General features: G+C 37.1%; 1 protein-coding gene across 2 annotated transcripts in view; it reads left to right on the top strand.

Annotated features, from left to right (window-relative positions):
* Positions 1-24,441, top strand: part of LOC307121991 (uncharacterized protein) — a 142,810-nt gene that overhangs the window by 86,781 nt on the left and 31,588 nt on the right. For both annotated transcript variants that reach the window (XM_079809790.1, XM_079809791.1), the window contains exon 7: positions 22,599-22,685. In XM_079809790.1, coding sequence (XP_079665916.1) covers positions 22,599-22,685 — 87 coding nt within the window. The remainder of the gene's footprint in view (positions 1-22,598; positions 22,686-24,441) is intronic.

Below are 24,441 nucleotides of genomic sequence, written 5' to 3'. Positions count from 1 at the left end.
AAGAGCTCTCATTCCACTTTGCGATGCTGTTTGCGAATTTTCGCTGGAACTATGGTTTCGGGAAACGCTGACTCGTTGAACTTGCTGGAACTTGCGATCATAGTCTGCTAACAATGCTTTTGGGAAACACACCCCTGAAAAAAATTGCCTTTTACAAAGTTACAATTTAGTATAAATTAGTACAATGTTAAAACCAACACATTCTCACTCCCAACTCGTCACATCCTTGGTCCTTGATCATTACACAGGAATGAGAGAATAGTTCCTAGTCATATTGGTCTAGAAAATCACAACTTTTAATTTTCCGTCGGTCTTAGTACACGATGTAACTATACACATCACAACATGTAAATAGGAAAATGTTGGCGTTTTTTTGACAATTATTGAGCAGTAGGCTAGCTGGAGCCATTTACCTCCAGTCTTTGTGCTAAGCTAGGCTAGCTGGAGCCATTTACCTCCAGTCTTTGTGCTAAGCTAGGCTAGCTGGAGCCATTTACCTCCAGTCGGTGTATCTTTTGCGAATGAGACATGACTGTGTGTGTGCGTTCACGGAGCGGCAGGATCATTTCAGCGATTAAAACATTAAGATCATTCACATAAAGATATCTTATGACTTCAGAAGACCTGGAATGCAACAAGCAGTCAATACTTTTATACTGTTTTTGGTCAGTTTTTGCAATAAATACCTGTGACTGTACATGTTACGTGTTTTATATTGTTGAGAAGTTGGTAGGTTTAGGGTAGGAGTGGGGTTAGGTGCTCCAAAATATAAAAGTAGCCTACAAATATTTATAAAATCATGTCTGCTTTTACAAATGCAAAGAATTTAAATGCATCTTGATCTGAGGCATAGGGCAAACGATGAAAGCAATGGGAGTACCCTGCGTGTCGAAAAATGACACTAATGGAGTATCCTGAGCGTTAAAAAGTGACGTCGAGGGGTCTTGACCAAACGTCAATATGTGACAAGTTGGGAGTGAGAACGATGTAATTTGTGATAAAATAAATACGAATAACGCATGAATTCATAGGAATTTGCCATACTAATTGTCATGCAACTGTGTTGAAAGTAGTCAATTTAAATGAACCGGTTCAAAAAACTATTCACAGGCATTGATCCCTGTGTGGAATTTGATCTTCTTCTTTGGGGTGTGTGTGGATGAATGATATGTGAATGGTATGTATGAGTAGAGATGCCCACTGGTCAGTTGCGTCCATCGCAATGCTGTTGTTTACAAGAATATGACACCAGGGAAATCAGATTTGCAAACAATAACATCCAAGGGCTTGCTAATCTTCTTAAGAGAAGTTAATGAAGGGGGGGTGGAAATGAGAAGGGGGTCTCCGTAGCCAGATTGGACACTGATCTTAGGGCGATCGAATAACAAGGGAGGATGAGACCAGGATCTGGGGATTAAGCTGAGGAGATCCCAGAGGAATCAAATGAGAGTTTAGCCTTTAGACTCACAATTTCTCAGCTTAGAGCCAACCACCCCCAAAACTTCAAAAAAAAAAAAAAAAAGGCGAGGCTTTGAAATGGGAGTAGGTGTCCATAATCCCCTCTGTGGATGTTAATCTATGTACCTAGATTTGGTCCTTCCCTTAGCCTGAGCTTCACAACAATGCTCCTCTCCTCGTGGGCTGCTCAACTTTAGCCCTGTGATGTGTTGATGAAGGTAGAATGGATTAGTCGAGTAGCTGTTCTCTTTAGAGTAGTTCTTTCATTAGATCTCATTAGCTCACTTGACTAGAATGTAAAGGAAACTTGCTTGGAGTCCATTGTACAGTATTTCATTAGCATCAGAACAATGTTTGATCCATGTTGTCTTCAATCACTTCAATGACCTCACTGGATTTCCAGGGGGTAAGTATGTTCTCTAAGAGTCGTTTTTGGCGATATCAAGTTTATTAGCGGTGTTTGCTAAGGCAAGCATTCTGACCTGAGTTATATCTAAGGACCAGAATATCACAGACACTTTTGGGTGGGCTCTTTTGACCAACTGCACAGATTACTCTAGCAATCACATAGCAACATGCTAAAAACCACTTAGAACACCTTAGTAACCGCGTAGAGACCACCCGCAAAACACAGGGTCAAACTTTTGGGAAAAAAGGACCCCCAAATATCATGTTCCCCTTGCTAAGAAATCCCATTCCTACAATATTAGGGTCAGTGTTGGGGAAAGTTACTTTAAAAAAAGTAATTCATTACAATATTGTGTTTCTCCCTTAAAAAGTAACTAACTGCGTTACTTAGTTACTTTTTAAGAAAAGTAATGTGTTACGTTACTTTTGCGTAATTTTTTTCTCCTGGGCTGGGCTTGTTTTTGTTTTGTTTTTTATGACAAAAAAAGTTCAATTTTTGGGCAAATGTAAAGACCCTTTCACACCAAAATTGAAACAATAAGCCTCAGGCTGAGGGAAATGCAAATTGACGCATGTACAGTAGAGAGCGCAGCTCAAACAAACCTCTGCTGCAATTCTGGGTTACAGAAGAATGGGATTCAGGAGAAAAAAAGTTTAACACTTACTTCACCAATAAAAAGAAAATAATCATTTTTGCTAATGGTTTAACTCAGGGGTGTCCAAACCTTTTTAAAAGGGGGCCAGATTCGATGTTGTGGACACACCCGGCCGGTTCTTTTTCGAGTATATATATATGTGTGGGTTTTGTTTCTTGGAAACATCTGGGTCCAGAGGTAGGATCCAGATGTAAATTTATAGATATTTAACAATATCTGTAAAACTTTCATCAACCAAAAAGTTTTAATCGGTGAAATGGAAATATTAGTGAGTTAGAACTCTATTCTCATTTAAATTAACGAGTACTCTATTTAGATCACCACAGGTAAAACCACACTGCCAAAAACCAAAACCACAGATATTTTCCAGTCCAAATATCTAAGAATTCTTAAATCAAGATGCTTTTATTTTTATAAAAAAAATTACATATTTTTTCCTGATTTCTGGTAGCCTGGATGCCAGCCGAATTTAGCCCCGCCCACAAAAATTTTTGCTTGGGCAATTCGGTCTGGACTCGCTCCATAGAGGAGGAATTATGCCCGAACAGAAACTGTTCGGACCAATGAAATTGTCAGGGCGGGCTTTAGACGATGATGGACAGATGATAAACAGTAACGTAATCATCCACGTCATCGAAGGCTCTTGGGTTGAATTTGCTCTTATCCTAAACGGAGAACTTGTTCGTATATGCGTTCACCTTCACTAGTTCTCTCAGAAACGATGATCGTGTTGGTAAGTACTCTGTGTATCCTTAAATTATTTTATTACTGGCAAAGATCGTTTACACTCATCTTTTTCTTGTAACGTTACTTAATCCAGCGTGCGTGCAGACAGGGTTTCCAAGTGTTTTTGCAATGTCGCGCACAATTGCTACTCAAAACTATAGCCCAAAACTATAACTTTCCGGGGGGTTATCCGGAAAAAAATGGCGTTTGGTTGGCAAAATATGTTATTTTGGCAAGGTTGCCTGCTAAAATTCGCATTCCTGGGTTTATATAATCACATAATTGGGGTCGCTTCAACCCGCGGACATGGAGAAAAACACGGACTTGGTAACAGTGCAGTTGAGTTCTGTTGACATTTGACAACTAACGTTACGCGTCGCTCCGTTGCTCTGATTGGTTGTGGGTCTATCCAATTGAGGTCTTTCCTGGCTCGGTTGAAACACGCCCCATAATCAAAGCTCAATGGAGCGGTACCAGACTCATATTCTGACTAGAATTGAGTATGGCCACGCCAGGCTAGATTTCTGGGTAAAAAATGACAAAATCTGCCAATTTGGTAATAAAAATAATCTTGTTTCTGTTTGCGACAGAAAGAAGAAACAAGATTGCAAACAGAAACAATATTATTTTATTAACAATACTATTTTTATTACCCCATTGGCAGATACATTTACTTGTTTTAAGCAAAAACTCACTTCAATTTCATTTTATTTTCTAGAAAACAAGAAAAAATATATTGTGTCATTTAACAGTAAATGCATCTTTATTAAAACAAAAAAATAGATATATTTAGACAAGAAACAAGACAAAAATACTAAATAAGAGATTTTTTTGCAGTGCACACATGGCACCTCACTGCATGGTAAAAAGTAAAACATATTATTTCTATATCTAGGCTTTATGGTCTATAAACATATAAATACAAATTCACAAAACTGCAAGTTTATGACAAAAAATAGTCTGTAATTTGGCCTTTATTACTCATTTAATACATGTCTACAATTAAATAAAATGAGACATTAACCTACATTTCTGACAAATTACCACGGTTACAGTTAGTGTTACCACAGTAAATCCATGATAAAGGTTGGTGAATTTTTGTTTGAAAAGTATTTGAACTGGATGGATTCCTGATTTCTCCTGATTTGCACGTTAGTGTTGTTGATTAAGTCAGCGCTGTTTAACTGGCTTTAAACTAAATTAAATCACAGAGAGATTTGCAGCTTTTACCGGAGACCTCTGCGCCGAACTCGAACGCTTCTCACGGGCTGTTTAGTGGTCGCGTTATTGAGACACTCAGCAAATAAACACATTTGTTCAGAGTCAGAGCTCGCGAGTTGCACTGCTCACCATAGACTGCACAAGCAGCGCTGTTTCGTTGCGCTTTTGGCCACATATAATATATTTTAATAGACACGCCGAGGGCCGTTTGAATTTAATCCCCGGGCCGCGTTTGGCCCGCGGGCCAGACTTTGGACACCCCTGGTTTAACTGAATCGTTGAAGGTCAGCAGCAAGACATTGGTCAATAAAGTGAGATTAAATGCATAAAATAGCAAAACAAAGTAACTTGCATTACTTATTTGAAAAAGTAACTCAGATATGTTGTTGTAAATTTTAAAAGTAGTGTGTTATTTTACTAGTTACTTGAAAAAGTAATGTGATTACGTAACTCAAGTTACTTGTAATGTGCAGGGTTGAGAAGGTTACTTTTAAAATTATTTTAACTACAGATTACAAAATATATGCTTTAAAAGGAAATGTGTAATGTATTTCGTTAGATTACACAAGTTTTGTAACTTAATCTAAATACTATAGAATACTTTGGATATTTCTTGAAGTAAAAAATGCAGACAATCTTAGAAAAAAAGAACAAAATATTGATGCTCAAGAAGGCAACACAATGCAATCAACTTTTTGAATTGGATGAACAGGGTAAATTGTACTTATTTTGTCTTCTGTGAAACAGTTATTCGCGTCTGAAGGGCAGTACTAAATGAAAAAATATGATCTTTAAACTAAATAAGAAAAATGTACACATCATCCTGTTCAAAAGTTTTCACCCCCTGCTCTTGATGCATTGTGTTTCATGGAAACTTGTTTCCACCACTAAATATAAAAATAAAAAGTAATTGCAACTTTTTTCTCTCAGAATTGCGAGATTTAAACTCGCAATTGTGTGTTGTAAAGTCAGAATTGTGAGATAAGAAGTCGCAATTACCTAAACAAATGACTTTACCTGATGATCCACGACTCTTTTCATGTTATGACAGACAGTTCAGATTCAAGGGTGTGTACATTTTTGAATGTGGCGATTTGTAAAATTCAGTCATTTAGTATTGTGGAGTAAAGTTACACATATATTGTGTGAAATAGCTTATTCAGGACAGTACTAACATGCGATTTTTCTGATTCCAGAGACCTCTTATTTTGTTAAAGTTATTGAAATTGTGCATATTCTGCAAGGGATATGAAACTTATGAGCAGAAATGTATCTTAGGATGCTTTTGCATCAATTGCCCGTTACAGTTTACATTAATGTTTAAATTAAATAAATGACATTAAAAATCAAAGTAATCACTTTTCGGATGTAACTGTAATTTGATAAGCACCCATTTAAAATGTAACTGTAATGAAATACAGTTACTCAAATTGTGTATTTTAAATACGTAACTATGTATTTCGTTACTCCCCAACACTCATTATGGCAGATATGAAAAAAATATATATTTAGCTTTTTTTCCCCTCTCAGTTTTCCACTATTGTAGCTGTATTTGCAAGGTTCAGCAACCATGCACATATTCTTCATCTATTTTTCTTATACTCTTTTATATTTCAAACAAACACAGTAACGCTGTGTGCACATATCACTGCTTTTCACTGATCTTTGTTAATTCAAGTTACATTAAAAGGGTTTGCCCTCGTTTCAAGAGCACACAATCTAATAATGAGAAGAAGCCAGTGTTAATATATGAAAACATGGTCATGGTGGTTTACACCTTCAGGCATCTTCATGCAGGAGTTCAGCGCTCTTGTTCAACATTAATAATTGCAATGATGAGGTATTTAATTCATGCTAATTTGTGTGTCTGGTATGCAACTCTCTCTATACGCACAGGCAGCCGAATGATCATTGTGTGTAATTATAGTGTAATGACACGGCAATTATTAGTTTAACAAACAGGCAGCGCTCCAGCCGCCTCAGGGCGGACATGCACCTCTCCGCAGCTCTCAGCCAATAGGAATGGAGGATTGAGCTACTGTGCTGTAAAAGGATTAAACTCATGCTTAGTTTTTAGGATAAGGAAGCCTCTTTACATTTTTTTATTGGCCTTTTGTGTGTTTACAAAACAATTTCACAGCGTTGCAGTGTAAATGTGGTTGGATTTTAAGGGAGATGAGAGGGTGCATAAGGAAAAATATATGCTTTTATAAAGTCAGAAATGTTCTCTTTCCTTATTAATTCTCAGCTCATGATTTATGAGAGCCGTCAGAAGACTTGCTCTCATCTGTGTGGAAGATGGAAAAGACCTGGTTTACTACACAGGCAGCATCTTAACCGAGATGGAAGCTCTATAAGGCTTTGTGTCATAAAACTAGTGCTCCTAAAATGCACAGGAGACTTGACTCACAATTGACTTTAATAGTGTTAGCATGTTGCTAAGCTAAACACTTGATACTCAAATACACATAATAAAGAACACGCACAGAAATATTGGGTAAAATATTACAAAGTATTTTTTACACATGTCTGTTTCGTCTGCTGTCTTGGATTGGGTTTTTCCACAGAGCTTGTCTCAGTGCTTTCTGGGATTTTAGACATTCAAAACTATTTTAACACTTTGGTTTGGGGGTTGGTTTTATTTAAATGCCTTAGCAATCACCTCTAATAACATCTATGTGTCATATCCATTGTGAAAAAGAAGTGCCCTCAATAGTATTGAATGCACACTTAGGCCCAATCCCAATTCTATGTCATACCCCTATGCCTAGCCCCTTCCCCTTCCCCTTGGAAAGGGGTCGGGGTGAAATATTCCCCTAAGAAATGGGACATGATTACTACACCGTTACATGTTACATTGCGTTTTATTTTTTCTCAAATTGTTTAATTTTTTCCAAAATTCCTTTTTTTCCATTAAAATTTTTCTGGAATCCATTTCTTTTCAGTTTAACATTTTTTGTACTCCATTTTAATGGTTAAATAAAATTATAGTAGTAATCAAAAAGCATGTATAATTAATTTAAATCATGAAACTTAATTTAACAACCATTTATTTTAAAAATTCTTTTTTTTCAAATTCCGTTTTTTCAAATGTTATGTGGAATCAAATGAAACGGTACAATGCTCGTGAAGTTTCAAAGGGCTTAGAAGTGTTGCAAATGGTACTGCGTGATCCCAGCTGAGGAATAGGGTCTTATCTAGCGAAACAATTGGTCATTTAAAAAAAAAAATTCAAATGTATATACTTTTTATCCACAATTGATCGTCTTGTGCTGGTCTGCAACGAGCCAGTCATTACATAAAAAGTTCACGCCGAGCGTGGGCGGAAGTACCGCCCCATTGTTTAAAAAGTGAACGTTCGAAGACTAATACAAATGCTTTTATAACAAAACGGTAAAAAAATGATAAATTAAATAATAAATATGTCATTCAACATACAATACAATTTGAACGATCCTCCTCCACACTTTTAAACAATGGGGCAGTTCTTCCACCCATGTTCGGCGTGACCTTTTCAACTTACGTTACGTAATGCCTGGCTCGTTGCAGACCAGCACAAGATGATCAATAGCCATAACTGACTGTATTTACATGAGATACTCCACATGATGGGCATTTTGACAACTGTGTCTCAGTGTCATTATTTGACCATTTAGACGCAAAGAGAACTTAATTCGGGATAACGCGCAACCTGAGCCTCAAACTACATTGAGTTGTTTTTGTCACTACTAACTGCACATAATAACCTGATAAACAATTTTTGACGATCCTCGTTAAATGTACACACACGCTTTGACATCTTCGCGTCTGACTTGATCTCCTCCGCGCTCTCTAATATCCCGCCTTCACTAACTGCAAGTTAATCGATAACGAATTGTGATTGGATGGTAATTTAGTTCTCCAAAATGAGGCTATTCTCCTGTGACAGAAGACTGCTACTCACTTTTATATGATCACCTAGCAAAGACAGTTTAGGAAATAAGAAATATGGGACAAAACACAATTTTTTTCTTAATACATCGGGACACTAAAAATAGAGCTGAAATACAGGACGTCTGGTCGCCCTATTTACAGTGGGGAGAACAAGTATTTGATACACTGGCGATTTTCCAGGTTTTCCTACTTACAAAGCATGTCATTTTTATCAAAAATCCAGAAAATCACATTGTATGATTTTTTAAATAATTAATTTGCATTTTATTGCATGACATAAGTATTTGATCACCTACCAGTAAGAATTCCGGTTCTCACAGACCTGTTAGTTTTTCTTTAAGAAGCCCTCCTGTTCTCCACTCATTACCTGTATTAACTGCACCTGTTTGAACTCATTACCTGTATAAAAGACACCTGTCCACACACTCAATCAAACAGACTCCAACCTCTCCACAATGGCCAAGACCAGAGAGCTGTGTAAGGACATCAGGGATGAAATTGTAGACTTGCACAAGGCTGGGATGGGCTACAGGACAATAGGCAAGCAGCTCGTGAGAAGGCAACAACTGTTGGCGCAATTATTAGAAAATGGAAGAAGTTCAAGATGACGGTCAATCTCCCTCGGTCTGTGGCACCATGCAAGATCTCACCTCGTGGCACGTCTGGATCATGAGGAAGGTGAGGGATCAGCCCAGAACTACACGGCAGGATCTGGTCAATGACCTGAAGAGAGCTGGGACCACAGTCTCAAAGAAAACCATTAGTAACACACTCCGCCGTCATGGATTAAAATCCTGCAGCGCGTGCAAGGTCGCCCTGCTCAAGCCAGCGCATGTCCAGGCCCGTCTGAAGTTTGCCAATGACCATCTGGATGATCCAGAGGAGGAATGGGAGACGGTCATGTGGTCTGATGAGACATAAATAGAGCTTTTTGGTCTAAACTCCACTCGCCGTGTTTGGAGGAAGAAGAAGGACGAGTACAACCCCAAGAACACCATCCCAACCGTGAAGCATGGAGGTGGAAACATCATTCTTTGGGGATGTTTTTCTACAAAGGGGACGGGACGACTGCACCGTATTGAGGGGAGGATGGATGGGGCCATGTATCGCGAGATCTTGGTCAACAACCTCCTTCCCTCAGTAAGAGCATTGAAGATCCGAAACACACAGCCAGGGCAACTAAGGAGCGGCTCCGTAAGAAGCATCTCAAGGTCCTGGAGTGGCCTAGCCAGTCTCCAGACCTGAACCCAATAGAAAATCTTTGGAGGGAGCTGAGAGTCCCAGCGACAGCCCCGAAACCTGAAGGGTCTGGAGAAGATCTGTATGGAGGAGTGGGCCAAAATCCCTGCTGCAGTGTGTGCAAACCTGCTCAAGAACTACAGGAAACGTATGATCTCTGTAATTGCAAACAAAGGTTTCTGTACCAAATATTAAGTTTTTGCTTTTCTGATGTATCAAATTCTTATGTCATGCAATAAAATGCAAATTAATTACTTAAAAATCATACAATGTGATTTTCTGGATTTTTGTTTTAGATTCCGTCACTCACAGTTGAAGCTTGCGCTCTCACGCTGTAAATGTTAAAATAGTGTGTTAATTTTTTATTAATCACTTTTGTGTTTCGCCTCCCTCCGCCATTTTACACTAGCGCGAGAAGCGTATGTGACAAATGACGTCAGAGAAACGACAGTAGGCTATAATCGATTATGTTCTATTACTGCATCGATGCAGCGATTAATTTCAACACACTTAACACTAAATGCAAACAATACAATTTGACTATCCATATAACTGTGCATAGTTTGGATAGAAAAAAATGGGCTTTTAAACTTTTAAACTGGAGGTGAAAACTCTTGTCTATTATCAATCAATAATAACTAGTAAATTGTCATTTATCAGGTCAGGTCACCTTTATTTCTATAGCGCTTTATACAATACAGCTTTACAGTGAGAACAGGAAAATAATGCATTTCGGCTGTTGTTCAGCTGAAGTCAGTTCAGTGTTGACTCAGTTCTGTTGGAAAAATCATCAATTATTAAATGAGGTCATGTAATCTATAAAGCAGTTCTTAACTGGCCAGAATTGTGCGATGCATTTGCAAAATTGTGAATTTTCCTATTTAGTCTATACATTCCATTAATAAATGTGCATATTGGTGAGCCTATACAGTTCATGGTAGTATGTATGTATATATATATATATATATATATATATATATATATATATATATATATATATATATATATATATATATATGTATATGTACATAAAAAAAACACTCAGTTTGTTTTGCTTTTCTTTTATACTATAAACAATCTTGATATTGTGTTGGGTCGCCACTTGATGTTTAATATAAAATCCGGGTCCTAAAGCAAAGCCCTTTGAGAACAACCCCTTCAATTCCCTTTCAGTTCTATCTGAAATTGAAAATATTCAAAGCTTTCAGTATTATCAAACCTCAAATTTGAGTGATAAGGTCATAAAAGATCTGTGTGTGTGTGCGTGACTGCTCTCCCTGTGCTATAATTCAGTGTTGTCCCAGCAGTCATTGTAAGAGGCTGTTAATGTTGCTCTTTTGTGTGGGGCTATGGCCGTTTTTAAACAGCTCCATATGGTGACAAGCATCAGGCTTTGAGTGAGAGTGTGTGTGTGAGGGTCTGCTCTCACCCTCTCTATTGAGCCGGACCACAGAGGAGCACTATAAGCTGTCCTTTCACACCGCCAATAAAAGACAGAGCCTCCATCTGGCACACACTAAACCTCTCTCTCTCTCACTCACACACACACACACACACACTAAACCGAGCCGAGTTTTGCCCCTCACATTAGAATTACACTGCTTCTTATGCTCGGCTTGATCAAACTGGGGGATTACAAATCTTTTGTTAGAATTTTTATGTATGCATTTATTTATTTAACTGCTGATGTAGTTGATAAACACATGGATTTGACATATTTTATTCTTAATTATTATTCACGTTTAGTTTTTCTACGTTTCGTTTGAAAAGCTGTACTATAAGCTGTAGCTATAAACCGGTTGAGTTTAGGGGCCAAGGATTTTGTCTGAGCTATGAATAAAAAAAAATTATAATATAATTAATATTTTCTCATTTTATTTGTCTTATCTTATCCTTTTAGTGTAGAATGAGTAAAGCTGATTGTTTTTAGGATGACAACATTTTTTAAGGCTGATTAATTTTCTTAGGCTGCTCTGCCTCAGTGGTCAACGGCGCTCGTCAATGTCAAAATGATCGAGATAGCCAATCAAATCAAAGAAGGCGGGGCTTACTGTCATACTGTCACTGTCAAACACGCAACAAGAGTTTGTGGAAGATGTAGATGCAAGTCTTAGACAACTGTTTATGATAGAAATGTTCAGCTACCGACAGTAATAGACTGCAAACTACTGAACTTTTTGTGAAATTTCATGATCAAGATCATGATTCATGTAATTCATAAATGAATGTGACGACGAGGCAAAAACGTTTGCTTTTTCTACATATTAGACGTACGAATAAGAGTGCATTCTTTTAAAATAAAATATTTGCAAATAGTTTAAATTGATTACTTCAAAAACTACAATTAGACCTAGAACTTTACTTTAAAATCACAACTTTTAATTTTCCGTCAGTCTTTGTACACAATGTAACTATACACATCACAACATTTAAACAGGAAAATGTTGACGTTATTTTGTCACTTATTGAGCAGTAGGCTAGCTGGAGCCATTTACCTCCAGTCTTTGTGCTAAGCTAGGCTAGCGGTGGGTGCGTCAGACAGAGTTATGGCACGCACAGAGATGAGAATGGTGTGTATGGACTCATCTAACTCTGGGGGATACGGGGAATAAGATAAAGTCCCAAAAAGTCGCCGTGTTCCTTTAAAAATAAAAGTTTCTAATAGAAATGACAAAGTATATTTTAGTTTACCATACATGATTGTCAGTACGCTTTAGCCATGTTTCAAAGACGTATAAAGAAATTACGTATAAAAATTATGTATAAAGATGTACAACCCCAAATCAGAAAAAAGTTGGGACAGTAAGGAAAACGCAAAAACAAAAAACAAAAGAAGTGATTTCTAAATTTACTTTGACTTGTATTTCATTGCAGACAATATGTTTTGTCTGGTCAACTTCATGTCATATGTAAATATGCATCCTTTCCTGTCATTCAGACCTGCAACACATTTCAAAAAAAGTTGGGACAGGAGCAATTTAGGGCTAGTAATGAGGTAAAATGGTTAAATAATGATGTGATTTGAAACAGGTGATGTCAACAGGTGATTGTAATTATGATTTGGTACAAAAGCAGCATCCAAGAAAGGTCTAATCCTTTAGAAGCAAAGATGGGCCGAGGATCGCCAGTTTGCCAACAAATACGTGAGAAAATTATTGAAATGTTTAAAAACAATGTTCCTTAAAGAAAGATAGGAAGAGATTTGGATATTTCACATTCAACAGTGCATAACATAATTAAAAGATTCAAGGAATCTGGAGGAATTTCAGTGCGTAAAGGACAAGGGCGCAAGCCTAAGCTGAACAACCGTGATCTCCGATCCCTCAGGCGGCACTGCATCAAGAATCGTCATTCATCTATAAGCGATATCACCACATGGGCTCAGGACTACTTTGGCAAACCTTTGTCAAGTACCACAATACGTAGTTACATCCACAAATGCCAGTTAAAACTGTACTGTGCCAAAAGGAAGCCCTATGTTAACAGTGTCCAGAAGCGCCGTCGACTTCTCTGGGCTCGGAGGCATCTGGGATGGACCATCACACAGTGGAAACGTGTACTGTGGTCAGATGAATCAGTATTTCAGGTATTTTTTGGGAGGAATGGACGCCGTGTGCTCCGGACCAAAGAAGAAAAGGATCATCCAGACTGTTACCAGCAACAGGTCCAAAAGCCAGGGTCTGTCATGGTATGGGGTTGTGTCAGTGCCCTTGGCAAAGGTAACTTGCACTTCTGTGAAGGCACCATTAATGCTGAAAAGTACATAGAGATTTTGGAGCATAATATGCTGCCTTCAAGATCTTTTCCAGGTACGTCCATGCATATTTCAACAAGACAATGCAAAACCACATTCTGCACACATTACAAAGTCCTGGCTGCGGAGGAAGAGGGTACGGGTACTTGACTGGCCTGCCTGCAGTCCCGACCTGTCTCCAATAGAGAATGTGTGGCGCATTTTGAAGCGCAAAATGCGACAACGAAGACCCCGTACAGTTGCCCACCTTAAGACTTGTTTGCAGGAAGAATGGGACAAAATTACACCTGAAACACTTCATCACTTGGTGTCTTCAGTCCCTAAACGTCTTTTAAGTGTTGTGAAAAGGAATGGCAACATTACATAGTGGTAAATGCTTTACTGTCCCAACTTTTTTTGAAATATGTTGCAGGTCTAAATGACAGGAAAGGATGCATATTTACAAACAACATGAAGTTGACCAGACAAAACATGAAATATTTTGAGTTCATATTGTCTGCAATGAAATAAGTCAAAGTAAATTTAGAATTTTTTTTCTTTTTTTTGCGTTTTCCATACTGTCCCAACTTTTTCTGATTTAGGGTTGTACTTAAGTGAGTCTAAAAAGCACTTTAAAGGGGTGATGTATTGAGCAATCAACTTTCCTTTGAGCCTTTGATATATAAGTTACATAAGTTTCAGAGCTGAAAACGTCTTTGTTAGTCAAAGAAAAGCTTTTATAGACACCAGGCCCAGAAAACGAGAGCTCTCAGAATTTGTCGACCACTGACGTCATAGAATGCAGAAGCACCGCCTCAAGCCCGCCCACCGACTCCTGGAGCTAAACAGGTCGCTACCGAGCAATAAAAGGGCCGGTTCTAGCTCACGTATTGCATGTTTGTTCGCTTCATTTCACCACAGAATCATTTGTAAACAAGATACAGGTCGAGACTGGATTTGCAGACATATTGAGATTAAAACACAATGCTGTGCTTTTTATATTGGATCCGACAGGAACTGTGCAACACACTTATGTGAGTAAGACATGTTTTTTTTATGTGTTAGTATTGCATTGTTAAAGATGGTTTGATATCTATTGATTACATACCTTAGCACAGGCGTTATGGGTTCATTCGTGATCAGACTCGGACTTGTAACGCCAGTGCTCGCAAAGCCCAATGTCGGGGGCTATGTGTTTTTCAGACGGGCTACCAAAACGTATCACCAGCCTGTCGACGGGCTATATTAAATAGTGAAATAACATTCCTTTCTAGTGCGCTGTGTGTGTGTGTGTGTGTGTGTACGGTTCGCGGTTATATTCACTGATCGGGAGGGCCAAGTAATACAAAAATAACATTCCAATCAATCGCGGGAGGATGAGAGATGAATCATTGTGTTTGTTTGAAAAATATATTTTGCGAGTCCAGTGAGCGTTTCTCCAGACGCTTTCAAAACAATCCCCACATGTACTGAGAGGAGCTGAAGCTCATTAAATATGCAAATCTTATCCAATCCTAGCCGTGGGTGTTTACAGTCTTCAGTGCGGCAGGCCCATCAAAACCGAGCGTTTTTCAGAGAGCCTCAAAACCAGGGCAGAAAATAGCCTATTACTTATTCATTATGATGTTTCTGAATGTAAAAACCACGCAAACGTCATAAGTTTACCTCAGACAACAGTATAAAAATTTTTTAAAAGCCAGTTCATGACACCTTTAACCCTCAGCTAACTGCATTTGGTATAAATTTAAGCTATAATACATTTGTATTTATTTATCTGCACTTAACATGCAATTAAGTGTCTGAAAACAGCTCTCAAGTATTTGATTTCTGTAATTAGTACTTTAAGTGTACTTCTTTTTCACAAGGGACTTCCCTGCTATATAGAATTCGATGTTTAATGCTTCAGTATGTTATGCTAACTGTAGGCTGTTCAGTGGATATCGTTTTATTGCACATTGTTTGCTAAATGATCATAGACTTGGGCAGATTGTTGCTCTTCAGGACGAGGCACAGATTGTCCAGAGACCATTTCTCAACGGATTGTATGTGTGTGAATAAAAGCGGGGGCCTGTCCGCCCAGCGAGGCTCTGTAAGAGACGGCTTATGGGGTCAAGGTGGGCTGCCAGCTCTTGCGTGACAAGATACATAGGGCTTTTTGATTCGCTCTCTGGCAGATTACAGGTTGCTATAGTTTCTCTAATGCTCAAATCAAGCATTCAGCTAATCGGCTCAGAATAGGTTAAAGGCTGGTGGCGATTTGGAAGAGATAAAACTTGGTGACAGAAAATTGGGGAGGAGAGTTTGACAAAAGCATGGCTGCTCCGGCTTTGATGTGGCCCTGTGAGGGAATGTGGACAGGGACCGGAGAAACACTCTGAGCTTTTGGCCAAACACGCCGATGTGACGGAACACAATGGCCACTGTGGAGAGCAACAAGGCCCAAAAGAGCTGTGTTATCCTATTACTGATGTTGTTTTCTTGCTTTCTTCTTTCTCTGTCTCGCTCCGGGAATCTCTGACACACGCAATGAATAAAAAAATAACACTTGGAACTCTTCACTCGGACCTGAAGTTTGTAAGTAGCCCGTAACTTTGTCTGTATTCATGAATAATTCGACATTCTGTGCAGTCATCTTATTTTACATTTCTCATTTCATTTAGTTTAACTTGATGTACTAAAATAAAATTAAAAAATAATAAAACTATATAGACATATAAAAAAAGGAATAAAAATGACAAAAACAACAAAATTACTAAAACTTTAACAAGACTCAAAATGGCTATTGAAAAAATTAAATAAAAATTAAATCAAACTATAAATAAAAAGAAGTACTAAAATAAAATAGATTTTGGCTAAATCTGCAACCCTGTTGCTCACCCTGTTTTTTTAAAAATCTAAATAAATAAAATTATTATACTTTTTATTCATAATACATTCTAAATAATAAGGATGATTATAAATAATGGATGATGATAAATCCATGACATATATCACTTTATTCTATAAAACTATTTAGTTTAAATTCATTTTTATTACATTTAAATAATACATATTTTATGTGTTGTTATCTTAAACCCCAGAAATGTCAGGTGGTGCAACAGTCCGAACAAATGAACAGACTAAGAAAACTATAATTTAAAAAATACTATGCAATCATTTTAGGTTTGAAACCTTTCGTATAAACAAATGTTATAAATATCAGTAGTTTTAAAACTTTTGAGATCATTGAAAACGTTTGTCCAGCAATTTGTATATTCTCAAATGTCATGGTGGCACAACTTCAAACATGGCTCTTTTATTATGAATTGACAGGGCAAACATGATAATGAATCATCCAGAGGAGCCCAACTGATCCTTGTGCAGAGTGAAATAGTTTGTAGATCTCTCTCAAATACTGGTAAAATCTGCTAATTTCAAGTATGGGTAGGTTGGTACACTTTCCATGTCAGGTGGTACAGCTACTGTATATACATACAGCTACGCTATATTTCCAAAAGTATAGGGACACCCCTCCAAATCATTGAATTCAGGTGTTCAATCACTTCATGGCCACAGGTGTATAAATAAAGCACTAGGCCTGCAGACGCTTCTACACACATTTGTGAAAGAATGGGTCGCTCTCAGGAGCTCAGAGAACTCAAGCGTGGGGCCGTGATCGGTTGCCTCCTGTGCAATAAGTCCATTCGGGGAAATTTCCTCACAACTAAATATTCCACGCTCAACTGTTAGTGCTATTATAACAAAGTGGAAGCAATTGGGAACAACAGCAACTCAGCGACGGAGTGATAGGCCACGTAAAATCACAGAGCGGGGTCAGCGCATGCTGAGGGTCACAGTGCGCAGAAGTCGCCAACTTTCTGCAGAGTCAATCGCTACAGACCTCCAAACTTCATGTGGCCTTCAGATGAGCTCAAGAACAGTGTGTAGAGCTTCATGGAATGGGTTTCCATGGCCGAGCAGCTCATCCAAGCCTTACATCACCAAGTGCAATGCAAAGCGTGGAATGCAGTGGGGTAAAGCGCGCCGCCACTGGACTCTAGAGCAGTGGAGACGTGTTCTCTGGAGTGACCAATCACGCTTCTCTGTCTGGCAATCCCATGGACGAGTCTGGGTTTGTCGGTTGGCAGGAGAACGGGACTCGCCTGACTGCATTGTGCCAAGTGTAAAGTTTGGTGGATGGGGATTATGGTGTGGGGTTATTTTTCAGGGGTTGTACTCCTAATGCTTCAGCATACCAAGACATTTTGGACAATTTCATGTTCCACACTTTGTGGGAACAGTTTGGGGACGGACCCTTCCTGGTCACCAGTGCACAAAGCGTCGCTCCATAAAGACACGGATGAGCGAGTTTGGTGTGGAGGAACTTGATTGGCCTGCACAGAGTCCTGACCTCAACCCGATAGATCACCTTTGGGATGAATTAGAGCGGAGACTGAGAGCCAGGCCTTCTCGTCCAACATCAGTGCCTGACCTCACTAATGCGCTTCTAGAAGAATGGTCAAAAATCCCCATAAACACACTCCTAAACCTTGTGGAAAGCCTTCCCAGAAGAGCTGAAGCTGTTAGAGCTGCAAAGGGTGGACCAACTCCATATTAAACCCTACGGATTAAGAATGGGATGGCATTAAAGGCAGGCGTCCCAAAACTTTTGTGGTGTATTTGGTCGTACCGTCTGACATAAAAACAGTTAAAAAATAAATGTAAACACTTTGAAATGGTATTTAACATCTGAAACCTGTTTAAACACATTGTTCATGACTCAAAACATCAGTTTTGAAAAAGAAACTTTTTGAAGCTTTATTTGCCCACAGTCACAAAAAATACAAGCAAATAATAATTCCGATATCAGCATTATGTAGTTAGCTCTAAATGTCTCTTTCTTCATGTGCGGATGTGGATTGAGGTAAATGAGAAGTACATTATGTATTCGTAACTACCCATCTGCCGGGACGCAGGATTGAGCAGCAGCAGGACAGGCGTCCTTGAGTTTGGCCTCAGTGAGCTAGCATTGTGCTGAATTAGCTGGTATGCTAATGACTCAGCCCTGTTCTCATTCATTCATATGGAGCCAAATCTGCTTATGCAAATGAACCCAAACGCAGCTTTGATAGGTGCGGCATAAATGGGCTTCAGATACAGTGACCCACAATTTTGGACTTTAGTATTTGGAGTTTTATAGCACACTTAAAAAAAAAAAATACAACTCCAGTTGATAATTTTTTTTTTTGTCTGGTGACATTATATTTCATTGAAAGTGAATGAAAATGAGGCTGTGAAGGATACAGTACAGGATTGTATCACTGTTCCCCACAGCTTTTCATTTATGTTTAATTAATTGATATGGTCTCTATTAAATAGCCCACATTTATGCCAAGTGATTATTTGGATCTACTGCTGATGAAAAATAAATATTTTGTATAATATAATAAATGTTATTTACATCATGGAGCTGTACGTGTACACTTTTGATGGCATTTTCTTTTCATATTACCTCAGTAACAGCATGACAGGTTGTCAGGTGTGCCATGGAAAATTATCAAATTCCCAAAAATATGTAAAAACAAATACTACAAATAAGAATATATAATCGCTGTCGCTGTATATAATCGGAATTATTGTACATACGAGTTTCCTAGTAAAAAGTTGGGCATGAACGCCATATCAAGGCGTATTTACCACTGGGGAAAAATATATATAATTAAAAATAAATAATATTAATCATTTTGCTACCCAAGTTCCTGAGAATGAGCGTGCCTTAATCTTTAAACATGGCGAAGGAGAGAACGATTGCTGCTGTGATAGGTGTTATTACTTCCCTTTCGAGGGAACTCGTACTGCGTCGGCGACGACACTTTGGGGAATCCCCCTCAGCGTCTGAAGCATGACTGAAACTATTCCAATCCTGATTTAAAGGGGTGATGAATTGAGAAATCAACTGTCCCTTGAGCTTTTGATATATAAAAGGTCATGGTAATATAAGAATATCTTGTAAGTTTCAGAGCTGAAAACTTCCTTGTTAGTCAAAGAAAAGCTTTTATAGACACCAGGCCCAGAAAACGACTGTTTTTTCAAAGTGGGGATCGATGACATCACCTCTCTGTGATGTCATCGATGTCATCGGACACCCAAGCACCGCCTCAGCAGAAGGAGATCAACGCCTACTTCATCACTGCCTGTTTAGCCCCGCCCACAAATTTGCGCATGTAACATAGGCCTAGTGTTAAACATTTGAAATACTAAGCAATAAACATGCCGATGAGGATTACAAAATATTGTGCAGTGCCTTTGCTCGACAGTAATGCAACATGTAAATGTAATGATTAATGTAGTCAGATGTTCTTTGTCTGTGTGTCAGTAAATCAGACCAGTGACTAAATGGCAACTTGCGTTGTTTCTCTTAGCATGATGAAAATAATCTGTTATTTAACGGTGATTAAATTCTATAAAGAAAGCGATCAAAGAAAGCGTTTGAGCAGCGCGCGCTGGAGCTGTCAATCAAACAGTTTATCAGTGACTCCCGTTTTATTCAACGAATCCCTCAACTATATCACGTTTGCACTGTTAGTGAAGATGAAAGCATTCGCTAGTGTACAGAAACTGAGTTGCAATGATGAGATCATGAGATCACTCATACTAATACTAACACTAATACTATTTCAAATGCAAAGACGTTAGCCAATCACAGCAGTGGGTGTTTACACTGAAGGCTGACACGCCCCTTAAAACAGAGCGTTCAGAGCAGAGGGCTAAAATCAGGGTAGGAAAAATGCCTGTTATTTATAAATTAGGACAATTTTTGATGTAAAAAGCATTCTAACATTATAAGTGCACCGCAGGAAACATCATAAAACAACGCAGTTCATGACCCCTTTAAGAATTATATTATGGAATACCATATGTTATGGTTTTAATATATTGTGCAGCCTCAGAATACTGTCTAATAACGCAGTTCATGGATTCTCATTTGTGGAATTTGCCACTTCCGGTATTTTGCTGGTTAATCAACACAGGTAAATTGCAATTGAGGATTTTTTTTTAAATTGAGCACTCAAATTTAATCGAGGAATCATGACAGCCCTAAAATAAATACATATTATGATAGGCTACAATACTCTTGTGTTGTTGTTTTTTTTAATATATATATATATATATATATATATATATATATATATATATATATATATATATATATATATATATATATATATATATATATATATATATATATATATATATATATATATAAATATATAAATATAAATATAAATATAAATATATATTAGGGCTGTCAAAAGATTAATCGCGATTAATTGCATCCAAAATAAAAGTTTGTGTTTACATAATATATGTTTGTGTACTCTGTTAATTATTAATTATATATAAATACACACACATTCATGTATATATTTAAGAAATATTTGCATGTATATACTGTATATACATTTATATAATCTATAATATAGATAAATATAAATGTTTTATATATAAAAATAATATTTTTTCTTAAATATATACATGCTTGTGTGTGTATTTATATATAAATAATAATTAACAGAGTACACACACACATATATTGTGTAAACACAAACTTTTATTTGGGATGCGATTAATCGCGATTAATGTTTTGACAGCCCATATATATATATATATATATATATATATATATATATATATATATATATATATATATATATATATATATATATATATAGACAAAATTATTATTATATATATATATATATATATATATATATATATATATATATATATATATATATATATATATATATATATATATATATATATATATATATATATATATATATATATATATATATATAATAATTTTGTCTAAGTCTGCATCCCTGTTGCTCACACTGTCATTTTAAGGGTGAACTATCCCTTTAAAATATAAATAAAAAGACAAGATTGCACTCTAAAAAATGCTGGGTTAAAAATTACCCAAGTTGGGTTGAAAATGGACTAACCCAGCAATTGGATTGTTTTAACCCAGCGATTGGGTTGTTTAAACCCAGCAATTGGGATGTTTTAAGCAAACATTTAACCCAACTGCTGGGTTAAAACAACCCAATTGCTGGGTTAGTCCATTTTCAACCCAACTTGGGTAATTTTTAACCCAGCATTTTTTAGAGTACAATCTTGTGTTTTCATTTTTATTTTAAAGGGATAGTTCACCCTTAAAATGAGAATTAGCCCATTATTTACTCCCCCTCAAGTCATCTCAAGTGTGTATGACATTCTTCTTTCAGACGAACACAATCTGAGTTATATTAAAAATATCCTGGCTAATCCAAGCTTTATAATGGCAGTGACTGTTGCTCTGTTTTTGAAGATATTTCATAAAAGTGCATCTATCCATCATATAACTGCTTAATAAAGGCCTTCTGAAGCGAAGTGATGCGTTTGTGTAAGAAAAATATCCATATTTAAAACTTTATAAAGTAAATTATCTAGCTTCCGGCCGATCGCCTTCCGTATTCAACTTACAGAAAAAGTGTAGCGCCTCTCGCAGTTCAAAATGCTGACGCTACGTCTGACGACATTGCACACCAGTTACACTCGTCAGACGCAGCGTAAGCATTTTGAACTGCGAGAGGCAATGCCATTATAAAGCTTGGAAGAGCCAGGATATTTCTTATATAACTCAGATTGTATTGGTCTGAAACACACCTAGGATGACTTGAGGGGGAGTAAATCATGGGATCATTTTCATTGTTGGGTGAACTAACCCTTTAAATAAACGAATACCCTGTTGATCTGGTGAATTAATTAATCATTTGTATTATTATTATACTTTTATTATTATTATATATTATAAATAATACCTTATATACACAAACCAAAATTAAAGCTGCTGTTCACTGAAATTTCAAATCTCCAAAATTGACTACACAATTCATGGCTTACAAAGATGGACCTCGCACCAGGTTTGATACAGAGAAGATTTTCAGTAAATAACAACTTAAATTTGTGTCTGTTGCTCACTGCTGAGTACATAATGGCAGGATATTCTTTTAAAAGAAATCATATAAAGCGGAACATGCTCGGTCAATATGACCTTTGTAAATGAGGGGAAGCGGGCGGTGCTTACTTTAGCGCAGCGGCCTTATTAAGCACAGGTGGGGTGGCCTGAATACATCACGTGTGTGATTGACAGCCGCGTGGTGATTGACAGCTGGTGTGTTTGCATGCGTGTGTTGCAGACGGCGCTCCACTGGGCGGCCAAGCAGGGCCGCGTGGAGATGGCGGACATGATGGCGCGCTCCGGAGCGGACGTCAACCAGAGAGCGGTGAGAGCTGACAGGAGTCAGTGTCCCTACTGACACACTCGCATTTACACCTCAGCAGGGGCCCACACTCAAACACACACCGCTCGCACAGAAATATTAACACCTTCTCACACCAGCGCACATGAGCTCAGTGCTTATGACCCTCTCTAATGTGTGTGTTTGTGTATAATTAAAGCATAATTTCTCTTTAACACAAGCCCTTAGATCGCAGACTTCCCTCCTTCAGCTTGATGTGGCTAATCGGCTGATTTCTCTGTTAATCAAACACAAGGTTAAGAGGATGTTTATGTGGCTCAGAATCGAAGTCGAACGTCTCTTTGCATAAACATGACCTCATGTTTATTTATTTACACCAGTCCAGCAGTGAAAGCTTTGGCCTCACCCCCAGTTCATGCATATTATAATTCACTGTATCTTATCTCGTCACATTGAGGGTTGGAGAAGTGCAATTCTGACAGGATCTTTGTGCCTGTGGCAGGACCCCGTCCCGACCCCCCAACCTTTATTTGGAGCTCTATTTTCCCTCTATCGCCCAGAGCATCATGGTCCCTCTCAGGAGGTTATTTCAGTTCAGATCCCGGAACAGTTTAGAGAGTCCAATTCAACCCGTTTATATAAGTGAGAATATTTCAGAATATTTGTATGTACGTAAAAAAAAAGATATGTATACCCTTTACAACGATGCGTTTGGTGTAAAAACTGTAAAATATCTTAATTATTATTATTTATTTATTTATGTCAAGGTATTTTTTACTTTATTTACTGAACAAAAGTGTTCAATTATTATTAATATTTTATACTAATATATGTTAAAAATAGTAAAATAAATAATATTTAAAAATATATAAAATAAAAAGCTTTTAAGTTCTTAAAATGCAATTTTTTTATCCATGTTGTTTTTACAAATTTTTTGGGAAAAAACATATTCACACCATTTTAACGATGCTTTTGGTGTAATAACTGTAAAATATCTTAATTATTATTATTTATTTATTTACGTCAAGGTATTTTTTACTTTATTTACTGAACAAAAGTGTTCAATTATTATTAATATTTTATACTAATATATGTTAAAAATAGTAAAATAAATAATATTTACAAATGTATAAAAGAAAAAACTTTTAAGTTCTTAAAATGCAATCTTTTTATCCATGTTGTTTTTACACATTTTTGGGGAAAAAACATATTCATACCATTTTAACAATGCTTTTGGCGTAATAACTTTAAAACTGTGTAAAAAACAACAACTTTGATTACACATCAATGTACACAACATTTTCAATTAAAATATCTTAGTACATATATTTGTTTTATATTATGGAAAATATTAAAATAAATAATAAAATAAAATATTTCAAATACATTCACATTTTAAATAACAATCTCAGACAATTCCAAACTACTTAATTTTACAATTATTTTCCACTATAAACTTTTTTAATAACACTTTGCCGTTACAGCACCTACTGTATATATTTTTAATTCAAAATATCAATTCAGAAATTGAAATCATGCATATCATAGTAGAGGCATATATGAAAAAAAGTATAAATAAACATGTCCTGATAAAAATAAATCTAGTTGTAAAAGCAGAGGATGGAGAGAGTTGTTTTTTACGACCTCTCTCCGTCTCGTTGAAGATAATGCTTAAAGCCTTCACGAGCAGTCAAGCACACACGCACTTCTTATTGCCTTCATAATTACATAATTAACTTTTGCTCTCTAATCGTTATGGGGCTAATGGTGCTCTTCAAGT

The sequence above is a fragment of the Gobio gobio genome (assembly GCF_949357685.1).
Source record: "Gobio gobio genome assembly, chromosome: 25".
NCBI lineage: Eukaryota > Metazoa > Chordata > Actinopteri > Cypriniformes > Gobionidae > Gobio > Gobio gobio.
The sequence above is the reverse complement of the archived record's forward strand: the minus strand, read 5'-3'. Positions and strand labels throughout refer to the sequence as shown.